Source organism: Alosa pseudoharengus, unplaced genomic scaffold (assembly GCF_046254945.1).
Source record: "Alosa pseudoharengus isolate Yale_2024_CS ecotype anadromous, Long Island Sound unplaced genomic scaffold, YU_APseudo_1.1 YU_APseudo_1.1_scf_4, whole genome shotgun sequence".
NCBI lineage: Eukaryota > Metazoa > Chordata > Actinopteri > Clupeiformes > Clupeidae > Alosa > Alosa pseudoharengus.
In genome coordinates this window covers 7,228,572-7,252,411 of record NW_027468774.1, presented here as the reverse complement: position 1 = coordinate 7,252,411, position 23,840 = coordinate 7,228,572, and the positions used below count along the sequence as shown (strand labels likewise).

Genomic DNA, 23,840 nt, shown 5'->3' with positions numbered 1-23,840 from the left:
GGGAGAGGGAGCGAGAGAGAGAGGGGGGAGAGAGAGAGAGAAAGAAAGACAGGGAGGGAGAGAAAGCAAGAGGGAGGGAAAGAGAATAGGAGAGGCCCTGGACTATGTGTGTGTTTTGAAAGTGTGTTGGGAGTGCAAAATAGTGTACCTGACAGGTCAAATATTGCCATCTGTATCTGTACACTGCATGACAACGTTATGTTATCTATTTAAAGACAACACTTCTCTAATGTACTCTGGTTTAATTACAGTTGTTTTTTTGTAATCTGATTACCTTATCTTGAATGCTGCAGTTATTACTACCCAACCTTGATTGGCAGCTTGAATTCAAAACAATTTTAGAATGAGTATGAATACTTCAGGTCACAATCCAGTAACTTTAAATGTAATTCACTCTGTGAATCCTGTAGACCAGTGGTTCTTAAACTGGGAGTTGCCAAACATATCGGGAGGGGTCGCGAAATGATTTGCAGCTGAATTAGACATTTTCTAAAGGTTTTTAGACCAACATGTTTTAGGATATTCAGTAGCCTTAGATGTAGACTTTACAGTTCACAGTGTTTCCATAATGTTTTACCAAAAGTGGATGCTCTATTAACAAACTCAAATCTCTACCTGCGCCTCTTTCAATGATGAGCTCGAAGATGCTGTACGTAAACTTAGTGCCAGAAGACCAACAGATTTCTTTTTGCCAGCCACAGGAGCGCCACCTATGGGCCTACATTGGATGAGTGCTAGTTATCCTTTGGACGTAATAAATCAGATTGTCAAAGGCTGTCACCAACATTAATGCCGTTGGTGTTGACAAAGCCTCCCTATGAGAGAATACATGTTCTGCCTCTGCTTCCAATGCCCTTCTCACAATATTTCAAAACCAAATTTCACCAGTTGGAGAAGGGGGTCGCGAGACTTGGCCCAATGTTTTTTTTTTTTGGGGGGGGGGGGGGGGGGTAGTCGCCAGACAAAAAGACAAAAGTCGCCAGACAAAAAGAACCACTGCTGTAGACCACTCTGCTGCCATGACAAAAGGAATCTAGTCAGCGAGAGAGAGAATGAGCCTGTCAATCACCTGTGGAGTGGGTTCTAATGGAGGTGCATTTGCCTGGTAGAGGAGGTGCCAACCTCTATTCAAAAACACTGATGCAAAACCTGTGCAATCTTTGTATCAAAGGTCTAAGGTGTGGTGCGTCATTTTTTAATGGCATATTCTTATCACCCCTTCATGAAATGCCGCAAGTTTATTGGGCCGTCTAAACAGTAAGCGGTTATTTAGGGTCGGTGTTTATTTGTATGATGGTGGCACGTTTGTACTCAGCTGAGCCTGTGGCATTAGATGAATAAAGACAGCAGAATTTTTTTGAACTGGCATCCTTATATGCAGCCTTACCAATCATCAGGCCAAACAGATCAAATAATCTGACATATTCTTTTATTCAGTGTTAAAAAAGTGAATAAACTTTTACACATAATTTTAATGCTTTGCCACATCCATGCTGCAGAAAGACTTGATTAAAAAATGAAACTAAACATCTATACTTCTTTCTCCAAATACATATATTTTAAAATTTTGTACATATTCAATAGAGCTGGGTAGATCTCAAGTTCACGGGACATTGATCATGAAAACCAAAGGACAGTAAATCATATATTCACTATTAAAAAACACAGAAAAAGGTAAAAACCCCATTTATTTTATATTCCCACAAGTTCCATGCAGAGAAAGGGATACACGTTTAAATTAAGCCCATACAAATCATTGTGTTTGTATCCAAAAATACAGAAATACGAGAAGAGAACTCAATTTCTTCACCATAATCACAGTTTCTGAAAATCATTCCATTCTTATGAAAAGATTAGTCACTTTATCAAATATATAGCACCAGAATACAAAGACAGCATGATGGGGCTCAACATTTAAAAAAAGCACACACACACACACACACACACACACACACACACACACACACACACACACTTGCTTACACACACACACTATCAGACATACACACAAACCCGTGTAGTCAAGAAGACCAAAAGTTACACAACACTAACAACTTTCGAACAAATCACACGTAAGACAACTAGATGCTATCACTGGTGCATGCACGGCGTTTGGATTCCCCTGTCTCGTTGACTCTGAACGAAAGGTTTTGCTGAATAATCTAATAGTCTCTGACTGGTCGTGAGTATCTTTTTTAGCAAGCCTACTTCAGACAAAAAGTTTGTGCGTGTTACTTTTGCCTACAACCCCTCTCCCCTGCATGCTGCGTTATGACACTGGCGCCATTCCAAACCTCTTATTCCTCTGTGAAGGCGAAAAAAGACTGTACAATGCCTAGGAACAGTCATGCCATGTTACACCTCACACACAACACATGTCCACAATTTGGTCTCTCTTTCAGCACGGACGGCACACAACAGAAAATGACCCTTGGGGAGTTTCCAAACATGGTGCTCTTTGTCACACAGCAGGTTAAGCCATTATCGTTAGGTATTCTTTAAAGAGCTAGGCCTATAGTAAAACAAAAAACACTTTCACTCAGCCAAAAGGCTGATATGAGTTATGTTTAATACCATGGATGTGGCCTTATTGCTTCGAAGTGATCTGAAAGACCTTAAAGTCACCAACTGCTGCACGTCATTCGCATTTAACACAACTGGAATTCCACACACACACACAAACACCCATCCTAATTACACCACGCAGGAGAGAGCACAGTTAACACACATCTAACTTGACGGATTCAACATACAGCCAGCAAGTTTGAAGATGAGACATAAAAACCTAAACCATACCAGACAGACAACAAAAACAGGAGCCACAAGCACATCACAAACTAAAGGAAAGAAAAGACAGACAGACAGACAGGTAGGTGTGTAAATAGCCAACAATACAGGTTCACACATTGAAGCGGGCCTTGTGTTAACAAAAAGGGGGAAAAGAAAGAGAAAATCTAGCCCTACACAGGTCACAGTGTGTGACAAATCGAGAGTTCAGACTGACTGTTCAAATGAATGTAGAAACGACACACAAAATGGCTGACTCAAATGAGGATTGAAATCAGAGACCAATACGTTGGACCAGCAAAGAAAGAGATTAAAATCTAAATTTCAGTTAGTTCCTGAGAGCAAAATGTCAACCTTACTGGTATGTGAAGGGAGATGAGTCCATTCCCTTCTCAAGTTTTAGAAAGGTGGAATATCTAGTTCATGCCTTGGTGCTCGTTAACTAAAACGATGAAATATTATGCAAATGTCTCTCTCTCTCTCTCTGTTACATGTATAATAGACGTTTGTATTTTATGTGTGAATGAATTAATCCATTTCCCGTTTCAATAAAATTACTATATTAGTGAAATTTATTAAGTCTATTTTGGAGAATATAGTCACAAAGAGGACATTGAATCTATATGACACGTCACACAGACTGTATATGGTCATATTGTATATTTTGTCAGCTGTCTCACTCGTCACACACACACACACACACACACACACACACACTTTTTGTGGTTGCAAAAAAAATTTGTTATGTTTATTTTTATGTAATAAGATTCTGTTAGACTTTGTTTTTTGCACACCAGTCTGATTCTCTGGAGAGGTAGAATATATCAGTGCCACGTTTTTATAAACGGTTGTAGTAAGAAGAAAATAGAACATGAACAACTAAGTTTGAATTAGTTTCACCCGTAAAAATGGTAACAAAACTGGAGCAATGGAAGGTCTTGGTTGATCACCTCTGGCTCCATGTCTCTTCCTGATAACTAAACGGTAGTTAAACGAAGAGCAGAGAAATGCCAAACTCCATTTCCTCGTCTAAGACAGTGAGTCTCCTAGTCTGCCACACCCCTCAGCTGTGATTATTGATGGTAATTGTACAAATGGCTATGCTATCCTTGTGGTAAATTACTGACATATTTTTTTTAGAATAGTTTTTTTTTCTTTTTTATATTTCTATGTAATGTGACTCTGGACATTCAATGGTATACATATAATCGGTTATATAGAATAGTGATATCTCGACCTTTTATGTAATTTAACATTCGCTGTTTGACGACACTGCCACATTGTGGCAAACTCACTGCAGAAACTATAGGTACCAGTCATCATGATTATGGCATAATTTCATAAAAAGGAAGTAAATTTTATTATGACTTGGCAGAAAACCTTAATGCATGTCATTGTATGTGTTTCCATTTATATACTGTATCTCCATCTGATTGTTCTTACCAGTAAGGTTTTAACTTTATACACCCTGTTTTTCATAATATCCCGAAGACACACCCATACGTTATGTACACATACAGCTCTCGACCCCAAAGAGATAACCCTTCACCCCACCGCTTCTTCCAAAAAAAGGGGGGACAAAATCTAAAACTAAAACCCAAAAATGATAAAAACATGAAAAAAAAAGCAAAAACTGTAGAATACAAAACCAGCTAGAGAGCAAAATGTATTGTCACCAAAATCACTATAAATGATCCCCCCCCCCCTGGTCTCACCCTCATCTGCGCGTCCTGAGCCGAGCCGAGGCGCTGCGCTGCGGATCACTGATCAGGAGCAGGAACAGGATGACTGATCAGGAGCAGGAACAGGATGACTGATCAGGAGCAGGAGCAGGATGACTGATCAGGAGCAGGAGCAGGATGACTGATCAGGAGCAGGAACAGGAGTCCTGACTGCTGAGTGGGGAGGAAGGGAGCCCCTCCCCCCTCTACTCCGCTCCTGCAGCGTCCCCCAGGGACTGGTGAGCTGTCAGCAGTGTGAAAAGTGTATGTATGTGTGTGTGCGTGTGTGTGTGTGATAGGCTCTTCTGCTCTGCTGTTGCGCCCCCCTCCCCCCTGGTCTCCGTCAGCTGTGGTGGTGGTGGTGGTGGTCAGGGCTCCTGTTTGATGTAGAGTCCAGGCGCGGGGCTCGGGCGCTCAGTAACAGCCTGTGGGAAGGTGAACTCGTCAGGCTCCACCAACTCCTCTTTCACCTGCAGCGCCACCCCTGCCAGCAGCGCCGAGGAGAGGAGAGGAGAGGAGGAGGAGGAGGAGGAGGAAGAGGAGAGGAGGAGGGGGTGGGGTGAGGGAGAGGAGAGGAGAGAAAAGGCAAAGGGAGGAGGGGAGAAGAAAGAAGGGGGAAATAAATGGAGATGAGAGAAGATGAAGGGGGGACAAGAGGAGGAGAGAAAGCAAGAAAAAGAGAGGAGGCAAGAAAAAGAGAGGAGAGAGAAGGAAAGAAAAAGAGAGGAGAGAAGGGGAGTGAATTGGAAAAGACAGAAAAAGAAGGAAGGGGAGGGGAGGAGGGGAGTACAGAAGGAAAGAAGAAGATGGCAACCAGGGAAGAAGACGTCAGGCAACCCAAGGGAAGGCGCCTCCAAGATGTGTGCAGAAAGCAGAGAAAGGAGGAGGAGGATGGTCAGGAGGAGGAAGAGCACAGGAATAGGGAGGGAAGAGAGAGAGAGAAAAGGAAAAGAGGAAAAGGAGAAAGGATAAGCAAGGCAAGGAAAGGAGAGAAACTACTGCATCTATGCTCAGACGCACCCCCCCTCTACCTGATGCTTAGACCAACAAACATGCCACATAGGTTAAGCTACGCTACCAGGTACACGAGAAGCTTGTTAGCTGGATTACAGGTGTGGCTAAGCTAATGTACATTGTGCTACTAACTGCACAAAAGGAGGCTAAAAGCTCAGGTGTGCTATTCCACTTGCTTTACCGGTGGGGCCAAGCGCAGATGCACTGCGCTTCCTGGCTACCATGCTAGGCTAGGCGAAGTGTATTGCGCTACCTGGCTACCATGCTAGGCTAGGCGAAGTGTATTGCACTACCTGGCTACCATGCTAGGCTAGGCGAAGTGTACTCCGCTACCTGGATACCATGCTAGGCTAGGCGAAGTGTATTGCGCTACCTGGCTACCATGCTAGGCTAGGCGAAGTGTATTGCGCTACCTGGCTACCATGCTAGGCTAGGCGAAGTGTATTGCGCTACCTGCACTGAAAAAGCGGAGCCAGGCTCAGGTGTGCTGCGTTTGTTATTTTTTGCGTTTGCTCTGCACGTGAGGTTAAGCTCAGGTGTGCTGTGCTGTGCTACCTGCTTGGCAGGTGGGGGGAGGTTACCTGCTTTGCGGGCAGGGCTGAGCTCAGGGCCTGCGGAGGAGCTCACAGTGTGCACGGCCTCGGGGGCGCTGGGCGGTGTCGGGGGTGAGGGGTAATCCGGGGGGGTCATGTTCTCATCCCCGGAGAGGCTCCGTGGCGGGACCCTGGTCAGGGCGATGCCCGTCAGACTCACTGGACGCTTACCAATGGGGATCTTACGCTCTAGAAAGCCAAGACAGACAGGGACATGTCCTGACCTTACACTCCATCCTAAGTGACCTTTACAAGCTTGCCTTTCCAGGAGATAGAAGATAGGAGATCACAACCCATATTAGTTCAACCACAATTACACGAGAATACACCGGACACCTGACGCATTGGATATCCGGCTATTTGATGATCAGTGGATTCATCTTTGCCCCTCAACTACTTAAATGCGTTAATGGCTCAGCAAGTCCACATAACCCAAACAGACAGAGATCTCGTATCACTCTTTTGGCACAAAGCCATCGGTGGGCCCCACCGCGGAGAGAAAGGAGGGAGGGGGGGCAGCATGTCAGGGCTTACCCTAATATGGGCAGGGGGAGGTGCAGGAAGGGGAAATACAGAGGGGGAAAGAGGGAGAAAAAGGGGGAGGAGAGAGGGAGGCAAAGGACCGGGTGTAAATTGACCTACTTTTCTTCTGGCCTTTGTACTGCTGGGATTTCTTCTTTTGTTTGGTCACACTTGGAGGACGCTCTCTAGAGGCTGGCGGCCGGCAGACAGACAGACAGACAGACAGACAGACAGACAGACAGACAGACAAACAGTAATTTCCTCAATCAATCACAGACCAGCAACCATAGAAAAAAAAATATACGCTAGCTATGGATAGCCCCTATCTGCAAGTTTATGCATTGCAATTACCAATGAATGACAAATAGCATGCAAATTTTAATTTTATGTGACTGGTATCTGTAAAATATGAATAGATATGATGATATGAATAAATCTTTAAGTGTGGTTTATGATGCTAGCTCTGTAATGTGTTTGTTAGATTTACTTGTTTTGTAGCATTTGTTTTACATTTGTCATACATAGTGTGTTTTCAGATTTAGTTTTCACTGCTTTACAGTGTGTTCTATGAATTAAGTACAAGTACTCTTTTGATCCCGTGAGGGAAATTTGGTCTCTGCATTTATCCCAATCCGTGAATTAGTGAAACACGCTCGGGAAGCAGTGAGGGGTTAGGTGCCTTGCTCAAGGGCACTTCAGCCGCTTCCTACTGATCGGGGTTCGAACCGGCAATCCTCCGGTTACAAGTCCGAAGCGCTAACCAGTAGGCCACGGCTGCCCCCCAATTTAGTTTGTTTTATCATTTTCGTTTGACATTTGTTGAGAGCAGAGCCTCTCTCTCTAGGGCTCTGGTTGAGAGTACTGCCATTGACTTGGTTTACCGTTGTTTGATTTGTGTTCTTTTTTGTGATGTTTGTTGTTTGTGTTTGTTTAGGGCCGTTTTGTTTTGGGCGTGCTGTGCTGGCCTCACCCTGAGCGGCCGGGGGCTGCAGCTGGTAGCCGGTCAGTTGGCACCAGCCCACGGGGTAGAGGTCCGGCGACTCGCAGTCCACCCACTGGTCGTACTCGTCCTCCCAGCCGTCGAAGTGGATCCGCAGCAGCCGATGGACGATGCGGGTCACCGTGGCAACGCACACCAAACGCGGCTCCATCAGGTCCACAGCCTCCAGCTTCATTCCCGAGCGGAAGCCGTGGTTTGGAACCTCCTGCATCGCACCAGAGATGGATGAAACGATTACAAACATTTGCAAGACAACCAGATTAGCTCTGATCGCATGGCTTAGTAAACAACAGGGAAAACATAAAACAACTTCATTAAAGGACAAATCAAAACAAAGACATTTTAACAGATTATCTTGGAATAAAAGCATGCTAAACTTTTACACTACCCTACACTGGGTACAGAGTTTTACTCAATGCAGTTAAATAAGCAATAACCATTTTTCATCATGAAAAAAAGGAAATGGTTTTTGACTGATGCAACTCTGAGGACAGAGAGAGGATCTACAGTCATCTCCTAAATTATTAAGCACTTCACACACATTCTTTCACATTTGTTTATCTGTTTTTGCCTTTTATTATGTATTAACATGCATTCCCCGGCCTAACATTCTGCATAAGCACACTTCAAACAGTACAATCAACACAAACAGAAGATGCAGGGGAACAAGCATCTTTCAGATAGACACTACTGTTCATATTTCAATCCATCAAACAAGGTGGCAAGTTAAAAAAAATAGTCAAGAGTAAGACATTGATTAAGTTTCTAATACTGCTTTCTGCTTAAAATAATTTTGTGCTTGAAAATTTGCTTTCAAATAATCCTCCATTTACAGCACTTGCAAACAGTGAAGCATTACAGCTTGAGTGGCTCTTCACTAAAGGCCTTGTATCATTTGGTGTGATGCTCTGGGTTTCGGTCTTGACTTCTTCACTGCTGCTGAGGAGACTGGTGGAGTTTTATAGGAACGGTGCCATTTTATAAATCTGCCATCTTAAGACCTTTAGGGAATCTGTTTGTCAAACTAGACAAACTGATGTTCTTAAAAGGTATTCACTTGCCCAGTTGTGCACCAGGGCTTCATGCTTATCTTTGTTCGAGACGGTTTGCCTGGTTCTGTGGCAGACACACATTTCTTTTAGATATCTTTGTTTTTGGCCAATGTCTTGCATGGAAAAAACCTTAATTTCTTAGACAAATAACAGGCCAATGCATTTCTTAAGAAACCCTTTTCTATCTGACTATAGTTCATACTTTCAATACTAAAATAGCCAGGGAAGAAAGCATTGTTTATTGCTTCCTTAAACTGCAAAACAGTCTTTAGGTACACAAACATAATTGCAAAGTTTTTGTAAAGATGAATTTTCCTTTTTAACATGATAATTTAGGTTACGCCTCCCTTATATACAATTGAAACACAGGAGTGACAGTCAATGAAAAAGGGTATTAACCCTTATATAGACATTCTATCCAAAATCATCAGCCATTTCCAGGTGACTGGTCTTTTACCACATTGTCAATGTCTGCACTATATGTCCAATCCAGTTTAAGATACTTGAATATAAGGTGTGATTTTCTTTCAATAACAAGGATGTCTCTTAGCGATTCCAAACGAGTGCATAGTAGTTGCATATAGTACACAGTAGTACACTTACCACCAGAAACCAACCAGATTTCATTTCTACAATCCACACCACAGGCTGCCCACAATATAGCTTGAGAACATGCCAAATCCATCCCAGATTGAAGTTTTATTTTAAATATGGTTTGGTGCAACTTTTTTTTTTTTATGTTAGTACGAAACTGTTTCGGGAGACACTACAATAGGGACCATAAAAAGGCCTCATTGATGCATTACATCGTTATAAAACCACAGGCCTGATGAGTATTTATTCATTTACTTATTATTTATTTAAACAACAATAGTGTTATGCTCCATCACAAATGAGAAACAGTGTTAAATGATCCCAGCGACTAACGGCAGAGGTAAAAACAGACTCACCTTGTTGAAGAGCTTCACTGGAGCGGCTACTGATCCAGTTTCCCTGAGGTAGTCAAACCATTTGAAAGGGAGCTTTGTGTACCCTGCAGAGGAGGGAGAAAGAGAGGGAGCTAGTCAGAGCAAGTAAGAGCAAGAGACTTACCCAGGAGCCAAAGACCCATGAAAGCCACCAACACCCAACCAGCATCAGAGAGAGAGAGAGAGAGAGTGTGTGTTAGAGAGAGAGAGAGCTGAGGATTCCAATAGGCTGGGGTATAAGTGGTACATGGAGAAGGGCTGTGTTTGATGGACAATGAACAGTATCAAACAAATATCATAAAACTGCACAAAAATAAAAATCCACATCCATAGCGGAAATAAACATATCCACAAAAAAGTTTCTTTCACTTAATCTTAATGAATTGTGTAATTCAGAGTGCATTGATCCCTGTTTGATTATCAAATCTTGTAAACTTTTTTTCCCCTATGTATTTTATCATGATATTTCAACTCTTATGTCTGAGATGATATTGTGGCTGTATGTCTATCTGTCTTTTATCTCTGGTGAGCCAAAGAAAAATGTCCACCTTGGTGGACATTAAAGATTTATTCTATTTATTCTATTCTATGACAGAGAGACAGACACAAGATGACCTTTGAGCCTATAACACAGGATATGCTCGAGTGTGTGCAGTCAGCCTGAAACTAGGGCTACAAGACTGAAAGAGGATGTTAAGTTTAACTGTCAGGCAGACAAAGTAGCTAGAATTATTGCAACGAACCAACACTGAGTATGAGATGTTCCTTTTTTGGAGACTGAAGACATCAAAACGTTGATCATGTCATAGCAGCAATGATAGGAATTGTAATTTGCTGGTAAGATGATTGCCAAAGAGCATTAGTTCACATCTGAAATCAAGTCTAAAACAATAGTACACATATCTAGCAAAACCAACATCTTACTGGAATATCATGACATAAAGAGAGCCTGAGACAGATGCATGTACCTCGGGGAAGAGTTAGACAGACGCACGTACCTCGGGGAAAGGTTAGACAGACGCACGTACCTCGGGGAGGGGTGAGCTCAATGGAGTTGATCTCGCAGAAGCCGGCCGGGAAGATAGACGGCGAGGTGGAGTGGTAGCAGAACCAATCAGAGCCGTCCGCTGCTTCCGAGCCATCGATCCCAATCATGAGGTAACCGTCCGCCAGCACCTGAGACAGGAAGTGACATCACAGCACATCACATCACATACACTGGCAGCATCACCTTCAAGACTTGAGAACAAAAACAATCTACTGGAACAGTCAGGCTGACAGCAACAGAGTGACAAGATTTGCATCTGTCTCCATTTTCACTGACAGAAACAAACAAGTAAATACACTACAGTTGCAAAAAACAAGTAAACATTATATATTGATACTGCACAGGAGCATCTTCACGATGAAGAGGAATTGTATTTTAAAGACAGCATAGGCAACTTTTCTGTGCTAACCAGTTGATTCTCTATCTAAGGCGAAAGTAATTCAGTGTCTTAGAAAAAAAATAAGAACAACCAACACACACATTACAACATATGACTATGGACAAGACATTTCAAACTTCATTTGTAAAGCTCATCCACTGTGAAGCGATGGTGAGGTATAGGCCCTCCTCTCGACCGACAGAGACAGATACTTTATTGATTCCCAAGGGGAAATTCAAGGAAACCTCCTGTACCCTTCAAGTATTCTCTAAATTCAAGTACCCTCCTGGAGGGCCGAGCCAGGCCTCACCTTGCGTACGGTGGCGACACAAATGGCCGAGAGGTTGAGGGGGTCGATGGCCTCCAGCTTCATGCCGTCCTTGAACCATTCTCCACTCTGGTCCACATCCCTCACCTGACGGAGACACACATGCTAGTGTGAGCAACACACACACACACAATTTACCTGAGACACAGACACAGACACAGACACAGACACAGACACAGACACACACACACACACACTTCACCTGAGACACACACACACACACACAAACACATGCTAGTGTGAGCAACACATACACACACACTTCACCTGAGACACACACACACACACACACACTTCACCGGAGACACACACACACACACATGCTAGTGTGAGCAGCATGCATATGCACACACACACATTCACCTGTGGGACATACATACATACATACATACATACATACATGCTAGTGTGAGCAGCAGACACACACACACGCTAGTGTGAGCAGCACGCATATGCACACACACACACACACACATTCACCTGTGGGACAAACATACATAAATACATGCTAGTCACTAGTCACTTAGACAGACAGATAGACAGACAGACAGTCAAAGCCTCTGGCATGGTAAAGCCTCTATCCTAGCAGGAGGTGGTAGTGATACAAGCTCACCCTGCCACACACACACACACACACACACACACACACACACCTAATTCCCCCCCCCAAATGCAGCGCTAATATCCCAAACCACTCCTCTTGTGCTACACGAGATAACGCTAACGTGCTGCCGTCGGTGACTCAGAGGTGAGTCAGAGTTAGCACTGGCTACCCTTTTGATGACCAACCACTGACAACCATGTTCATGTACACGGGTGAAGAAAAGGTCAACGTTAACAAACAAAAAAATTAATTACACTCCAATTCATACCAAATCCATTTAACGGTGATAACAAGCACGACTGAGTGGGGGTGAGTGTGTGTGTGTGTAAACTAAACTAGATTCACTACAAGCATGCACTGCACTACCGAAGCAAAGTATGAACTCTAAGTAAGTAAGTATTATAAGTAAAGTATTTTGCTCCTGTGAGGGAAATTTGGTCTTTGCATTTGCATTTGCATTTATCCCAATCCGTGAATTAGTGAAACACACACAGTGAACACACAGTGAGGTGAAGCACACACTAATCCCGACGCAGTGAGCTGCCTGCTACAGCGGCGCTTGGGGAGCAGTGAGGGGTTAGGTGCCTTGCTCAAGGGCACTTCAGCCGTTCCTACTGGTCGGTGTTCGAACCGGCAACCCTCCGGTTACAAGTCCGAAGCGCTATCCAGTAGGCCACGGCTGCCCCGTGATGATACCAACTGTGTGTTGGTCAGATGTGGGTATACTTGGCGGATTGATGGATCTTGCTATCGTGAATAGCCTCTGATTACTATTACAAGGTATTTAATATCTTTCTCGACCCATGCATGGATAGGATTACGGAGTTGAAAGCGAGTGGTTGTTGTGTGTCCGATAAGAGAGGGACTGGAAGATGGCATTTGAGGAGGAGTAAAGGCTTTTGTGCCGTTTGATCGCTCACCTTCACAAATAGCTGCCCTGGAGCGTCCACCTGCCCCTCCAGCCTCTTTGACACGTCTGAGGAAACAAAGTTGTGTGTTAAGCTCACAGACACAAGTGAAAAAATATATAATGTCCGCAACACTGCTTTAGACTCCCATATATTTAATGTACAAAAGGCAATGCTTCGACCCTGCTGGGTCTTCTTCAGGCAAAAAGCTCAGACACACACACACACACACACACACAAAACAGTATATCACCTAAATCTTCTCCAATAGATTCTTAACAGGTAGGCTACACCAGGCGTTCCGTTGGAGGAGTCTATGCAGCAACAATTAAAGCCCTCCTTACACCAGAAGACTTTGGCAAGATTTGGGAAAGATTCTTGAAAGATTACTTTTGAGTAAAGCTTGAATGGGGGGCATTAGTAAAAAAAACTCTTTCAAGAATCTTTCCCAAAATCTTGTCAAAGTCTTCTGATGTATGGGGTAGCATTTGTTGCGCTATAATCAATGGAACTGGCTAACACCAGACGTGCCAGGAGCGTGTGCATTTGCAAAAGAATGCAAATCCAGTGTGTTTTAGTCTTTATCTTTAGTTATCTGCTGTACAGCACTTTGGTCAGTTTATGCTGTGTTTAAATGTGCTTTATAAATTAAACTTACTAAGTCCTCTAGAACTATTTTTACGCACCGCGAACAGAATGCTTCAATAGTGCACACGGTGTAGCCCTGCCGCAAGGGTCAGAGAAGAGACCAGAGCCTCTGTGCTGACCTGATCTCTTGAAGCGGTGACCGATGCTTCGGGACCAGCCGATGAAGTGGATCAGGGGACTCTGCATGTGGCACCAGAAATCGTCAGAGCCGTCCTCGCTCTCCTCGTAGACGAGACGCAGCCGGCCGCCGATCACCTGCTCCACCAAGGCCACGCGCGTCCGGCACAGGTGCGTCTTGTCCACCACCTCCACGCGCATCAGCTTCTTAAAGGGGAACTGCATGCTCTCCTGCACCTGTGTGTGTGTGTGTGTGTGATGCACATTTGTGTGTACAGACATGTATAGGTAGGTGTAGGTGTAGGTGTGTGTAGGTGTGTGTGTGTGTCATGCACATTTGTGTGTATAGACATGTATAGGTAGGTGTGTGTGTCATGCACATTTGTGTGTATAGACATGTATAGGTAGGTGGGTGTGTGTGTGGGTGTGGGTGCGTGTACGTAAATAGATGAGTGAATTTGTGTAAGAGTGGTGAAATTGGCCAGATGACAAGATGCATTCAATTAGCTTGATAATTACAGCAACAAATACAAACACAGAAATAAGGATCTGAACAATATCAAGTTTTAAATGGCTACAATGTTGGGTACATCTTATACATAATGTCCATGTGTTCTACTGCACTGTCACTGATCTCTAGCCAGACCCAGCTGGAGCAGGCCGAGGACCTGATCCTGAGAAGGGGGGGTGGCGGTCACCTTGGAAGAGAAGTCCGGGGGGAGGGTCTTCGCCCCAGTGAGACGTTTCACCAGGAAAGCCTTCCAGTTGCTGACCTTGTGCTGAATGGCTACAAAACAGACGAGAGGTGACCGCTTCTGTTAACCGCGCAGTTTTTTTAAAGGGACAATTTGCAGTTCCTGCATACGCAGTGTACCCTCACTGTCTTTAATTGATTATATTTGCATATTAAACACAACAAGACCCAAGACTCGCAGCCTTTGGACTGACATAGTCACAGTCATTTAGAGGGATCTTTATTTTTTATTTCTGCCTCCGACAAAAACAGTAAACCTCACCTTTATAGTTTTTCCTAAATCGCTAAAACGCTAAACCCCATTCTCTGAACCAAATGCTTAGTGGTCTGAACCCGTTTATTCAATCAATCACTCTTTTGTCAAAACCATAAACACTTTTTTAAACCTTGTTAGGCACACTTCGGAGATCTCGTTTAATCTTTTGTGCACAACTCTCTAAGGCACAGTTTGGATATCTCGTTTAATCTTTCGTGCACAACTCTCTAAGGCATTGTTTGGAGATCTTGTTAAAACTCTCTAAAACACATTCACCCCAACTAAAACTCTTTGCACTGTGATGCACCTGCGACGCCTAAATGCCTACCACAGGTAGCAGAAGGTAAGACACAATATGCAGCACAGATATGAAGGCATACACAGTACAAGAACTCAAAAGTGTTCACACTTGTTGCGACTGATGAGATGACACCACTATAAGCCAGTTGAGTGTGTGCGGGCCACACTGAGGTTGGGGGGGGTGTGTGATTCCAACAGAGGATGAATCAATCTGAGAGGCTGAGGAGGGGGGAGTGTGTCTAAGAGGTGATGGGAGAGGAACACAAACAGCAATACTAAGCACAAGATTTTCCAGACGAATTCAAGAAATTGTGATGGCATGACATTACATATTGCATTTGCATGCAGTGCTTACAGTAAGCAATATATTTGGATCATGTTACTGAGTTGTGTGAATATTTTTTTCTTCCAAAGAAAAAATGCATTTACTGCATTGCAATGCACTTGGAGATTTCCTTTCTGGAGTTTCAGTACATGCCCAGTAGTTTCTATGGTTGGACGTTGTGTGCCATGAATGCTCAGACGTGTTTATTTTCACTGGCTCAGAGCAAGAGTTGAAAACAGTCTTTGGTCTTGGGCTAACCCTAGAACTGTTTTGGGGTGATTGTTTGATTTTGCCAGAAGAGTCAAGGGTTTTGTGAACGTAGTTTGTTAAAGGGTTTTTTGTGTTTACAGTTTTGACAAAAGGGTGAAAGGATTCAAGAAATATGTTTCAGCAGTTGTTTTATGAATGGGTTCAAATGCTAAAGTTCTTGACGGAGTAGGTATTTGTCTTGTAGCATGATCCATATTTATAATGGGTGCTGTGCTTGTTGAAGACAATTTTGAATATTTATGAGCATCTGTTCTCCTTGAAAAAATAGACACATTCGTCAGCCTTAAATTACAATACAGGTCCGAGTCATTAATATGGTACAACTGCCTCAAAACTAAAACATTTCATGTCTGTGAAATACGTTATTGTTTTCAGTCCTAAACCTTGCAAAACATAAACCACAAGTAACATGATATAGCATACATGTGTGACATATTATTGCATGCTGGAATTAGATTGAACAGGCGGAGGGGACATATTACACAGAGCAAAATAGATGCCACAGCATTCAGAAGTTGAGGAAAGGCCATCTTGGCCCTCATTAGGGCTAGATCCCTGCCTTAGAGTGCTTTATTTCTCTACTTCCCCAAATAAATCCTACTACACGTCCTAAACACCTGACACCAGCAGCAGGGCAGCCACCCTCCCATTCAGACGGGACTAGGGGTTTGCCCATAGACACCCACCACCCTCCCTCGTAATTCTTACATTCAGGCGGGACTAGGGGTTTGCCCATAGACACCCACCACCCTCCCTCGTAATTCTTACATTCAGACGGGACTAGGGGTTTGCCCATAGACACCCACCACCCTCCCTCGTAATTCTTACATTCAGGCGGGACTAGGGGTTTGCCCATAGACACCCACCACCCTCCCTCATAATTCTTACATTCAGGCGGGACTAGGGGTTTGCCCATAGACGCACACCAGCCGACGGGGTGGATATCGGGCACACAGACGTTACACCAGAAGTCCTGTCCAGAGTCTCCATCGAAGCCCTCGTAGCGCAGCAGGGCTTTGAAGCCTGTGGACCGGAAACAGAGCATGAAAGATTTAAGTGTGTGTGTGTGTGTGTGTGATTTTAATGGACAGGAGGGCAGAAGTTATTGTATATTTACACATTCAGATTTTTGTAAGAGGAAAGAACTTCATTTGTTAGTTATGAAACTCTATAAAGAGGATTGGTGTTTGTGTCCAGGATTAGGGTCAAAAGCACTACTGTAAACCAATCCAGATACTTGTTTTGCACATCAACAATACTTGATGTTAAATTTATTCAAACTATTCTATAAAATGAATGCAGCAAATAATAGATCAATTCAATGCAACAAAATCCTGTGCCAGATTGCACTGGCTGACTTGCCTGCTAGCTTAATAATGCTTGCTATCCAGTAGACCTTCATGGGCAAGCTGCTGTCGGAGTTGGGCACCTCTATGCGCACTCCGTCAGTGATGTCACCCCAAGACGTTCCCATGGGAACCTAGACAGAGAGCACAGCTCACATTCACACTCTCCACCAGCTGCTAATGGAGAAGGCCAGGTCAGCTGAGGTAATGAATGCCCGCTTTCACCAAACACGCAAGCACGCGCGCACAAACTTTATATACATATTTGCGTACATCCATTCATGCATATATTTGTTATTTATGTCAGATTTTTAAGGAAGTTTTAAGGACTTGACTTGCTGTTAATAAACATTTAGCATGCATAAAAGCATATCAACCTTTCAAAACATTTTTGACAAAACAACAACATTAATTATTTAACTATGTAACTGACACCAGTATTTCACACATCTGATATGCAAATGTTTGTCATATAATTGTACAAATGATATATTTGCATATACATGCATATATTTTGCTAATTATTTTCCAGCTTTCCTACAATAAACATTACACAATCATGACATTCTTCATTTTGCCAAGCGCTGGGTTCAGCTCACTGTGTACATACGTGTTTGAAACAGCTCACGGGAGCTCCAACCATGTCCCCACTGCCGATGTATCGTCCCCAGTCAAACCCCTCAACTGGGACAGCTGCAGGCCAAGAAAGACACACAGAGAGAAAGATTCAGATGCTTGTGAAAGCAACAGAAGAATCTGTCAAACCACTGCCAACATAACCAGAGTAAAGCTCTCTATCATACATAACCACAGCAGAGGGGAGGGAAAGCTCTAGATGCTTGTGAGCGACTAAGAAGGTTATGGTGGTCTTGAGGTCTCTACTGTCAATATAGAGAGTTACCTCAGACAGCAAGGCCCTACTACGCACAGAACACACACTTGAATGGTAAAAGGCACTTTGGATTCAGGCCAGTTTATAGTTCAGAGGACAAGTGTTGCTCGACAAAAAACAATCGTTGCCGACAGATGGCGCAGAGCTGTAGACTAGCTGTAGTCCAGCGCTAAATAGAACTAAATAAAATTCACACAAACCATGATCACTGCAACACTCACACAATAGAACTTTGAATTGATATCAAATCAGAGTATGCCACAACATCTGGGCAGTTTCACATGTTTGATGTACGCGGCGTGCTCAGCAACACAAATTGTATCTATTTTTACATCATATTTTGTCGAGCGACACTTGTCCCTTGAACTATAAATTGCCATTTAGGGTCTGTTAAATACCAGTTATCTTTACCTGTATTTCTGCTCAGCTCACCTGTTTTCTTCACCTGGCTCTGCTGGTTAGCCTGGTACTGAGCATACGCGGCTAGCTTAGCCATGAGCGGTTGCTTCTGCAACACCTTGGCCTTCTTTGTAGGTGGTTTACCCTGATTAGGACATACAAAATTTACACTTCCAAATCAAAACATTGTGTGCAATAATAAAACTATACACTAACAATGACACTGTAAAATAATTGAAAAGGCAGTGTTTTGTAGTGTAATTTATTACGTAAGGTCAAGTAATGTGATGTGTACAATGTGCACACTTGTGCAATGTGTTTAAGTAAAAAATAGTAACGTAGTAAAATGAGGTCTTTGGGCTACCTGAAGCCGGGCCAGTATGCTGGCTTTCTTGGAGTTGGAGGAGTAGCTTCGCGAACAGGAGACGCTGCAGAAGCGTTTGGTTTTGGAGTAGAAGGCGTCCCGCACCCCCACCATCCCACACATCTCACACGTAGCTAAAGGAAGCAAAAACAACAACAACATCACTACAGTGTCTCACTTCTTCAATAGCAGCTAGGCTGTACAATGGTCTTCAATATCAGCTAGGCTGTACAAAGGTTTGGAAAAACAGACTAGAATATGGCCAATAAAAGATGCCCAAGCTTGAGTGTCGACACACTACAAGATCACCTTGAACATATTTGGGGGATGCAATGTGAAGCTTGCTAGTGGGTTTAAAATGAGAAATGAGCCTTCATCAGCAAATACATACTGATTGTGTCTGGTGTTTTAATAAAGATTTGTATATGCACACTGGAAACTTACAACAAAAGTAAAAATAATTTTTTATTTAGAATTCAGAAAATAAATGAATGTTTAATACTGCTCTTGTTTGAAAGATGCCATCCTCACTACATGCTGTTAAATCAACGTTCAGGGAGAAGTGATTTCAGGCTTACACCTGGGTTTGCACGGGCAAATCTAAATCCAATGAGGTATGGGTTGCTTTTACTACACAACAAACTATTGCTAATACGGAAGGCGTTTTATTATGGGGCAGCCGTGGCCTACTGGTTAGGACTTCCGGCTTATAACGGAAGGGTTGCCGGTAGGGATGGGCATCGTTTATTGATATCGATGCCACTGTCGAGTCTGCTTATTGATGCGATTCTTTATCGATTCCTGTACCATTTGCTGAACACTTATAGGATGGCTTTGAGAGTTGTTGGCTTTGAATGTCTAATTTAAAGTGGTTTTAGAGAATGAATATCAAGTGTGCAATATCAATACAGAAGTTTAATGCTTTAAAATTTCTAAAAAAAGTAAACATTTCTAAAACAAAGCTTAGTATTGGAATCGTTAGTGGAATCGTTAACGTGTGGATGTCTACGATTCTGATGGATCAGAACATTTGGAACCGGTTCCTTACCGATACCTGGAACCGATTCCCAAGCCTAGTTGCCGGTTCGATCCCCGACCAGTAGGAAAAATGTGGGCGGGGGAAGTGGTTGAGCACTGGTCTCCCATGCCCACATCCACGGCCGAAGTGCCCTTGAGCAAGGCACCTAACCCCTCACTGCTCCCCGAGCGCTGCTGTAGCAGGCAGCTCACTGCTTCGGGTTAGTGTGTGCTTCACCTCACTGTGTGCTGTTTGTGTTTCACTAATTCACGGATTGGGATAAATGCAGAGACCAAATTTCCCTCACGGGATCAAAAGAGTACTTATACTTATATTTGAACCCAGGATCACTACATGAAAAACTGTTACAAGAATTGTGCAAAACTAAAAATGAGGAAACTATATCTCTGTGAAGCAATTCCAAAACTGACCATACTAATGATGCCATAAGGCCATAAACTGTTCACCATTGCATCCCTTTTTGAGTTGTTCACACTTGCACCCCAAAGTGTATCAGGGAGGAATGACAGCATGAAGAAAATATAATCAAATAGTCTGTCAGTTCTGACTGATATTAAGCTTACTATGCATGCTGTTGCCTAAAACCATTTACAGAATATAATTTTTTACACTACAAAAGTTGTCGATTTACACCTGCAAATACGCCACTGTTGATACACTTGACGAGACAGACAGAGGAGGCAGTGCGTCCCATACATTGACTTATTTGTGGCGGCCCACCACAATATCAACACTGACCACCACACAATGATTTTCCATGTTGCACTGTTTAAATTGCATGGAATTCATTAATTGTAGAGCTATGTGCACCTTTGCACAGCCTCTCCTTGTCTCTCAACAAACCTACATGTACGTTTAAAGAAAACATGAACAATCTTGCAATTTTTTGCATAAAAGTCGACTGGCTAAATTGTGCTTAAATCTGGATCATAATCACGCTGCGCTAATTTGTTAAAAACTGTTGCATTCAAGTTAATTCTGCAACCCTACCACCACAAATAGAATTCAATTCTGTGGGAAACTCTGGGAGGAGAAGGAGGATGAGAAAGAGGATGAAGAGGAATAACAGGAGACGTACCCATGCCAGCCTTGCCGTCGGGGTAGGTGTAGACCTGGCCATTGGTCTTGATGATGGGCAGATTGGCGGGGAGCGGAGGCACCTCCTCATCACTCTCCTCCGAACTCGAGCTGCTGCTGGAGTCCTCGCTGCAGCTGTCGTAGCCGTCAAACATCCCGAACGAGTCCCGTCGCTTGCGCTCCGAACGGGCGCCATGCTCCGCCTGCAGGTCACAGCACACAGGTCAAGTCCACATTAAGGAAAGACAGTCCTTCCAAAGCTGCCTGGACTCAGGCATATAGACATGAGATCTAAACAGAAAGATGTTGACAATGTCCACATCTATCAAGGGTGGGATAAAACAAGAAAAATAAAGAAAAGTAGTCCTATAAGCCTATTGCATATAGACGAATGGTTTTGCTGACCATATAACAACTGCAGCAAACCTATAGGTGATATGAGAGGCAGAGGTTATAGTACTATAAATGACTGGATACTTTTAACTGAAATTGTTTAACTCACAAGGAATTCTATACAATATGGAGTACTGCAAAAGTGCCATGAAATAATGTTAAGTCTATATCGCCCATCCCTAGTACGCATCATTTTACATAGGCTTTCTGCAGAGTTTAAAAAAAAAAAATAATAATAAATTATAACAACAAGGATACTTGATTTAAATTTAACTTAACATCACCAACACTTCACAAAGTCCACTATTTTGGAGGTAATGCCCACCATTTTTGATGTCCCAACCCAAACTTCCCTTTTGCCAGAATGAATGACCATGGCAAAAGTAAAATTAAAGTTATAGGCCCAAATACTAGCTAGGAAGTAAGGGGGAAAGCCTTCATCTTTCAATCTTCGACAAGTCTTTGACAAATGATTAACATTTGTGATTAAGCTAGAATTATGGTCACCTAACTAGTACCTCTTACTAGGAGAGATGTCAAACAAGTGACACTAACAGCTACTGGTTCATATAAGTGGATCACAGCTGTTTCCAGCGTCTAGGGAAATGAAAGTAGCCTTTTAACAATTCAGCTTAAAGTGTGGAGTGGGGGGCACAGACACAGCCTAAACTTCCACCCTTTGGATTGCAACATCCACGTTTGCATCTATTTTAAATAGTTTTAAATTAAAAATGATCAATTGCCTAACGCGACAGATTCTTTTCTTTGCTGTCCATCAATAACTGATAGTTTGGTTTAGGCATTCTGTTGAAAGGTTGCACTGTTTCTATTAGGGAACAAACAAACAATCCTGGAATATTGACTTATAATTATATACACCGGGGAATTGAGCACAATAAAAGGGGGCTGTAAGAATGACTGTATGCTCTCTGTTACGCGGGAAATAACAATACCTGGAAGAAACTTTGCACTTCGTGGACTACGATCCCTCAGTTAACGACAAACTAGATAGTAGGTAAATCCTAAGACGGGGATTTCTGTGATTACGTTACCTGAACAGCAGAGCATGTATGCTATTTTGCACTGTTCACAATGAATAAATAACCACAACACAGCCCCGTACGGCCCACTAGCCCGTCTTCCAGGATGTTTCCCATTCCTTATTAGAAGCATACATGACAACTGCAAAGCGGGCACAGACACAACACATTTTTAATGTTCCCGACCAGCTGGCTAACAGTACGTTAGCTACAAATTTCCTCTGCAGTGCGGTTCACTTTTTATGGGGCCCGGTACGAGTTAGCATTATGCAAGTGCTCTAGGTTTACTAGCATATTGTGAATAATGTTGACGTAGATAGTTTGTGTACTAAAGGTATCCAGTCAGAAAAAAACACAAGTTTAACACCAAAACAAAATATGTAGGAGCGCAACTCCTACATCCAGCAGTTGTAGCTAGCTAAACATATCCACTTTGCGGACTAGCATAGCCACTGCGGAGTGACACTACAACAAAGGCTGAAAATAGGATTACATTTAGCTATGCTAGATTCAAACTGAAACCGCTCCTTCTACCTACCAGATCCCTTGCGTTTTCCATCAGCCCGTCATGCAGAACAATCTGCGTAATCTTAACGTGTAGCCAAAAAGTCAGGAAAAGGAGAAACAATGAGCAAATTTAACTAAATCCCGAAAGGAGAAACTCCAGTTGCATATCAACAAAATTATCATATTCCCAAGGCGCACGCGCAAAGCCCGCCCGCTGATCGCCAATTGGTCAGGGATTGTTTCCTTTATTCTGTCACTATTTTACAGAGTTGTAACAGGAGAGAGTAGAGTCTGCAGCGCCACCTTTTCTCAGGATGAGAAAAGTACCCTTGCACTCTGCGTGGAGGTGGAAGACATCGGAACAGCACAAGCCAATTCTGAAATGCTTGCGCTCATGTCTCAGTCTATCATTAAAGCTAAAAAAAGATATTGAAGGTAAATATGGTCGCTGAGATTCAGGAAGATAGATGTATCCTTCCTTGCTTGCTTGCAGGGGGGGGGGGGGGGGGGGCTCGGGGGCTGAAAGATCCATAAGCAGGCCTGGTGCCCCAGAGCTGGCCCAGACCCTATAGGCCCCTAGCAGTACACAAAGGGCTGCATGGGCCGCAGTCTGAGTACAAATCCAGAGCTAGTCTGATCGTTATCGACAGTTACTGCTATTGTGTGTGTATGTGTGTGTGTGTGTGTGTGTGTGTGTGTGTGTGTGTGTATGTGTGTGTGTGTGTGTCAGCGATCAGGGCATTGCTTGGAATTTTGGGCCCCCTGAGAGAATAGTATTTTGACATAAGTAATAGTCATCTACGTCATAGTTTGCATCCTCATATACATATCTACATCTAGATACATGTAGGTGAATTCTGTGTACTTGTGTGGTGTTGGTGGTGGTGGTGGGTGGTGGTGCAGAGACAGGACAAAAAGATATAGTGCAGTGTAGACAGTAGTATACAGTTGTTTTCAGAAGGTGGTTTAGAGTAGTATAAATTAAATATAAGTATGTGCAGTGTATTAGCAGTAACCTTATAAGAGCAGAATAAATATGGCTATGTGATATGAACAATGTATGAACAACATGTACAGATATGTGCAATGTAATGGCAGTACCATTATAGTAGTAGTAAAAACAATATAAATATATGGAGTGTATTAACAGATTATATTACAGATAAATATAATATAAAAATATATAAAT

At 43.0% G+C, this 23,840-nt stretch overlaps 1 protein-coding gene across 3 annotated transcripts; it reads right to left on the bottom strand.

Moving 5' to 3' along the window:
- Positions 1 to 1,412: 1,412 nt before the first annotated feature.
- On the bottom strand, positions 1,413 to 22,836 carry mbtd1 (mbt domain containing 1). 3 transcript variants are annotated; one of them, XM_076267116.1, is made up of 17 exons: positions 22,683 to 22,776; positions 20,713 to 20,914; positions 18,596 to 18,729; positions 18,265 to 18,376; positions 17,551 to 17,633; positions 16,957 to 17,074; positions 16,483 to 16,617; positions 14,388 to 14,476; positions 13,692 to 13,926; positions 12,937 to 12,992; positions 11,395 to 11,499; positions 10,686 to 10,833; positions 9,640 to 9,722; positions 7,608 to 7,842; positions 6,758 to 6,829; positions 6,104 to 6,304; positions 1,413 to 4,933 (listed from the first exon to the last, which is right to left on the bottom strand). In XM_076267116.1, the coding sequence occupies exons 1-17, from the start codon at positions 22,701 to 22,703 to the stop codon at positions 4,923 to 4,925; spliced, it is 2,040 nt and encodes a 679-aa protein (XP_076123231.1). In that variant the 5' UTR covers positions 22,704 to 22,776; the 3' UTR covers positions 1,413 to 4,922. The 3 variants fall into 3 exon arrangements, with proteins under 3 accessions (XP_076123231.1, XP_076123229.1, XP_076123230.1); XM_076267114.1 differs by lacking the exon at positions 6,104 to 6,304 and having other exon boundaries at positions 18,244 to 18,376; positions 22,683 to 22,836; XM_076267115.1 differs by lacking the exon at positions 6,104 to 6,304 and having other exon boundaries at positions 22,683 to 22,836.
- Positions 22,837 to 23,840: the final 1,004 nt, after the last annotated feature.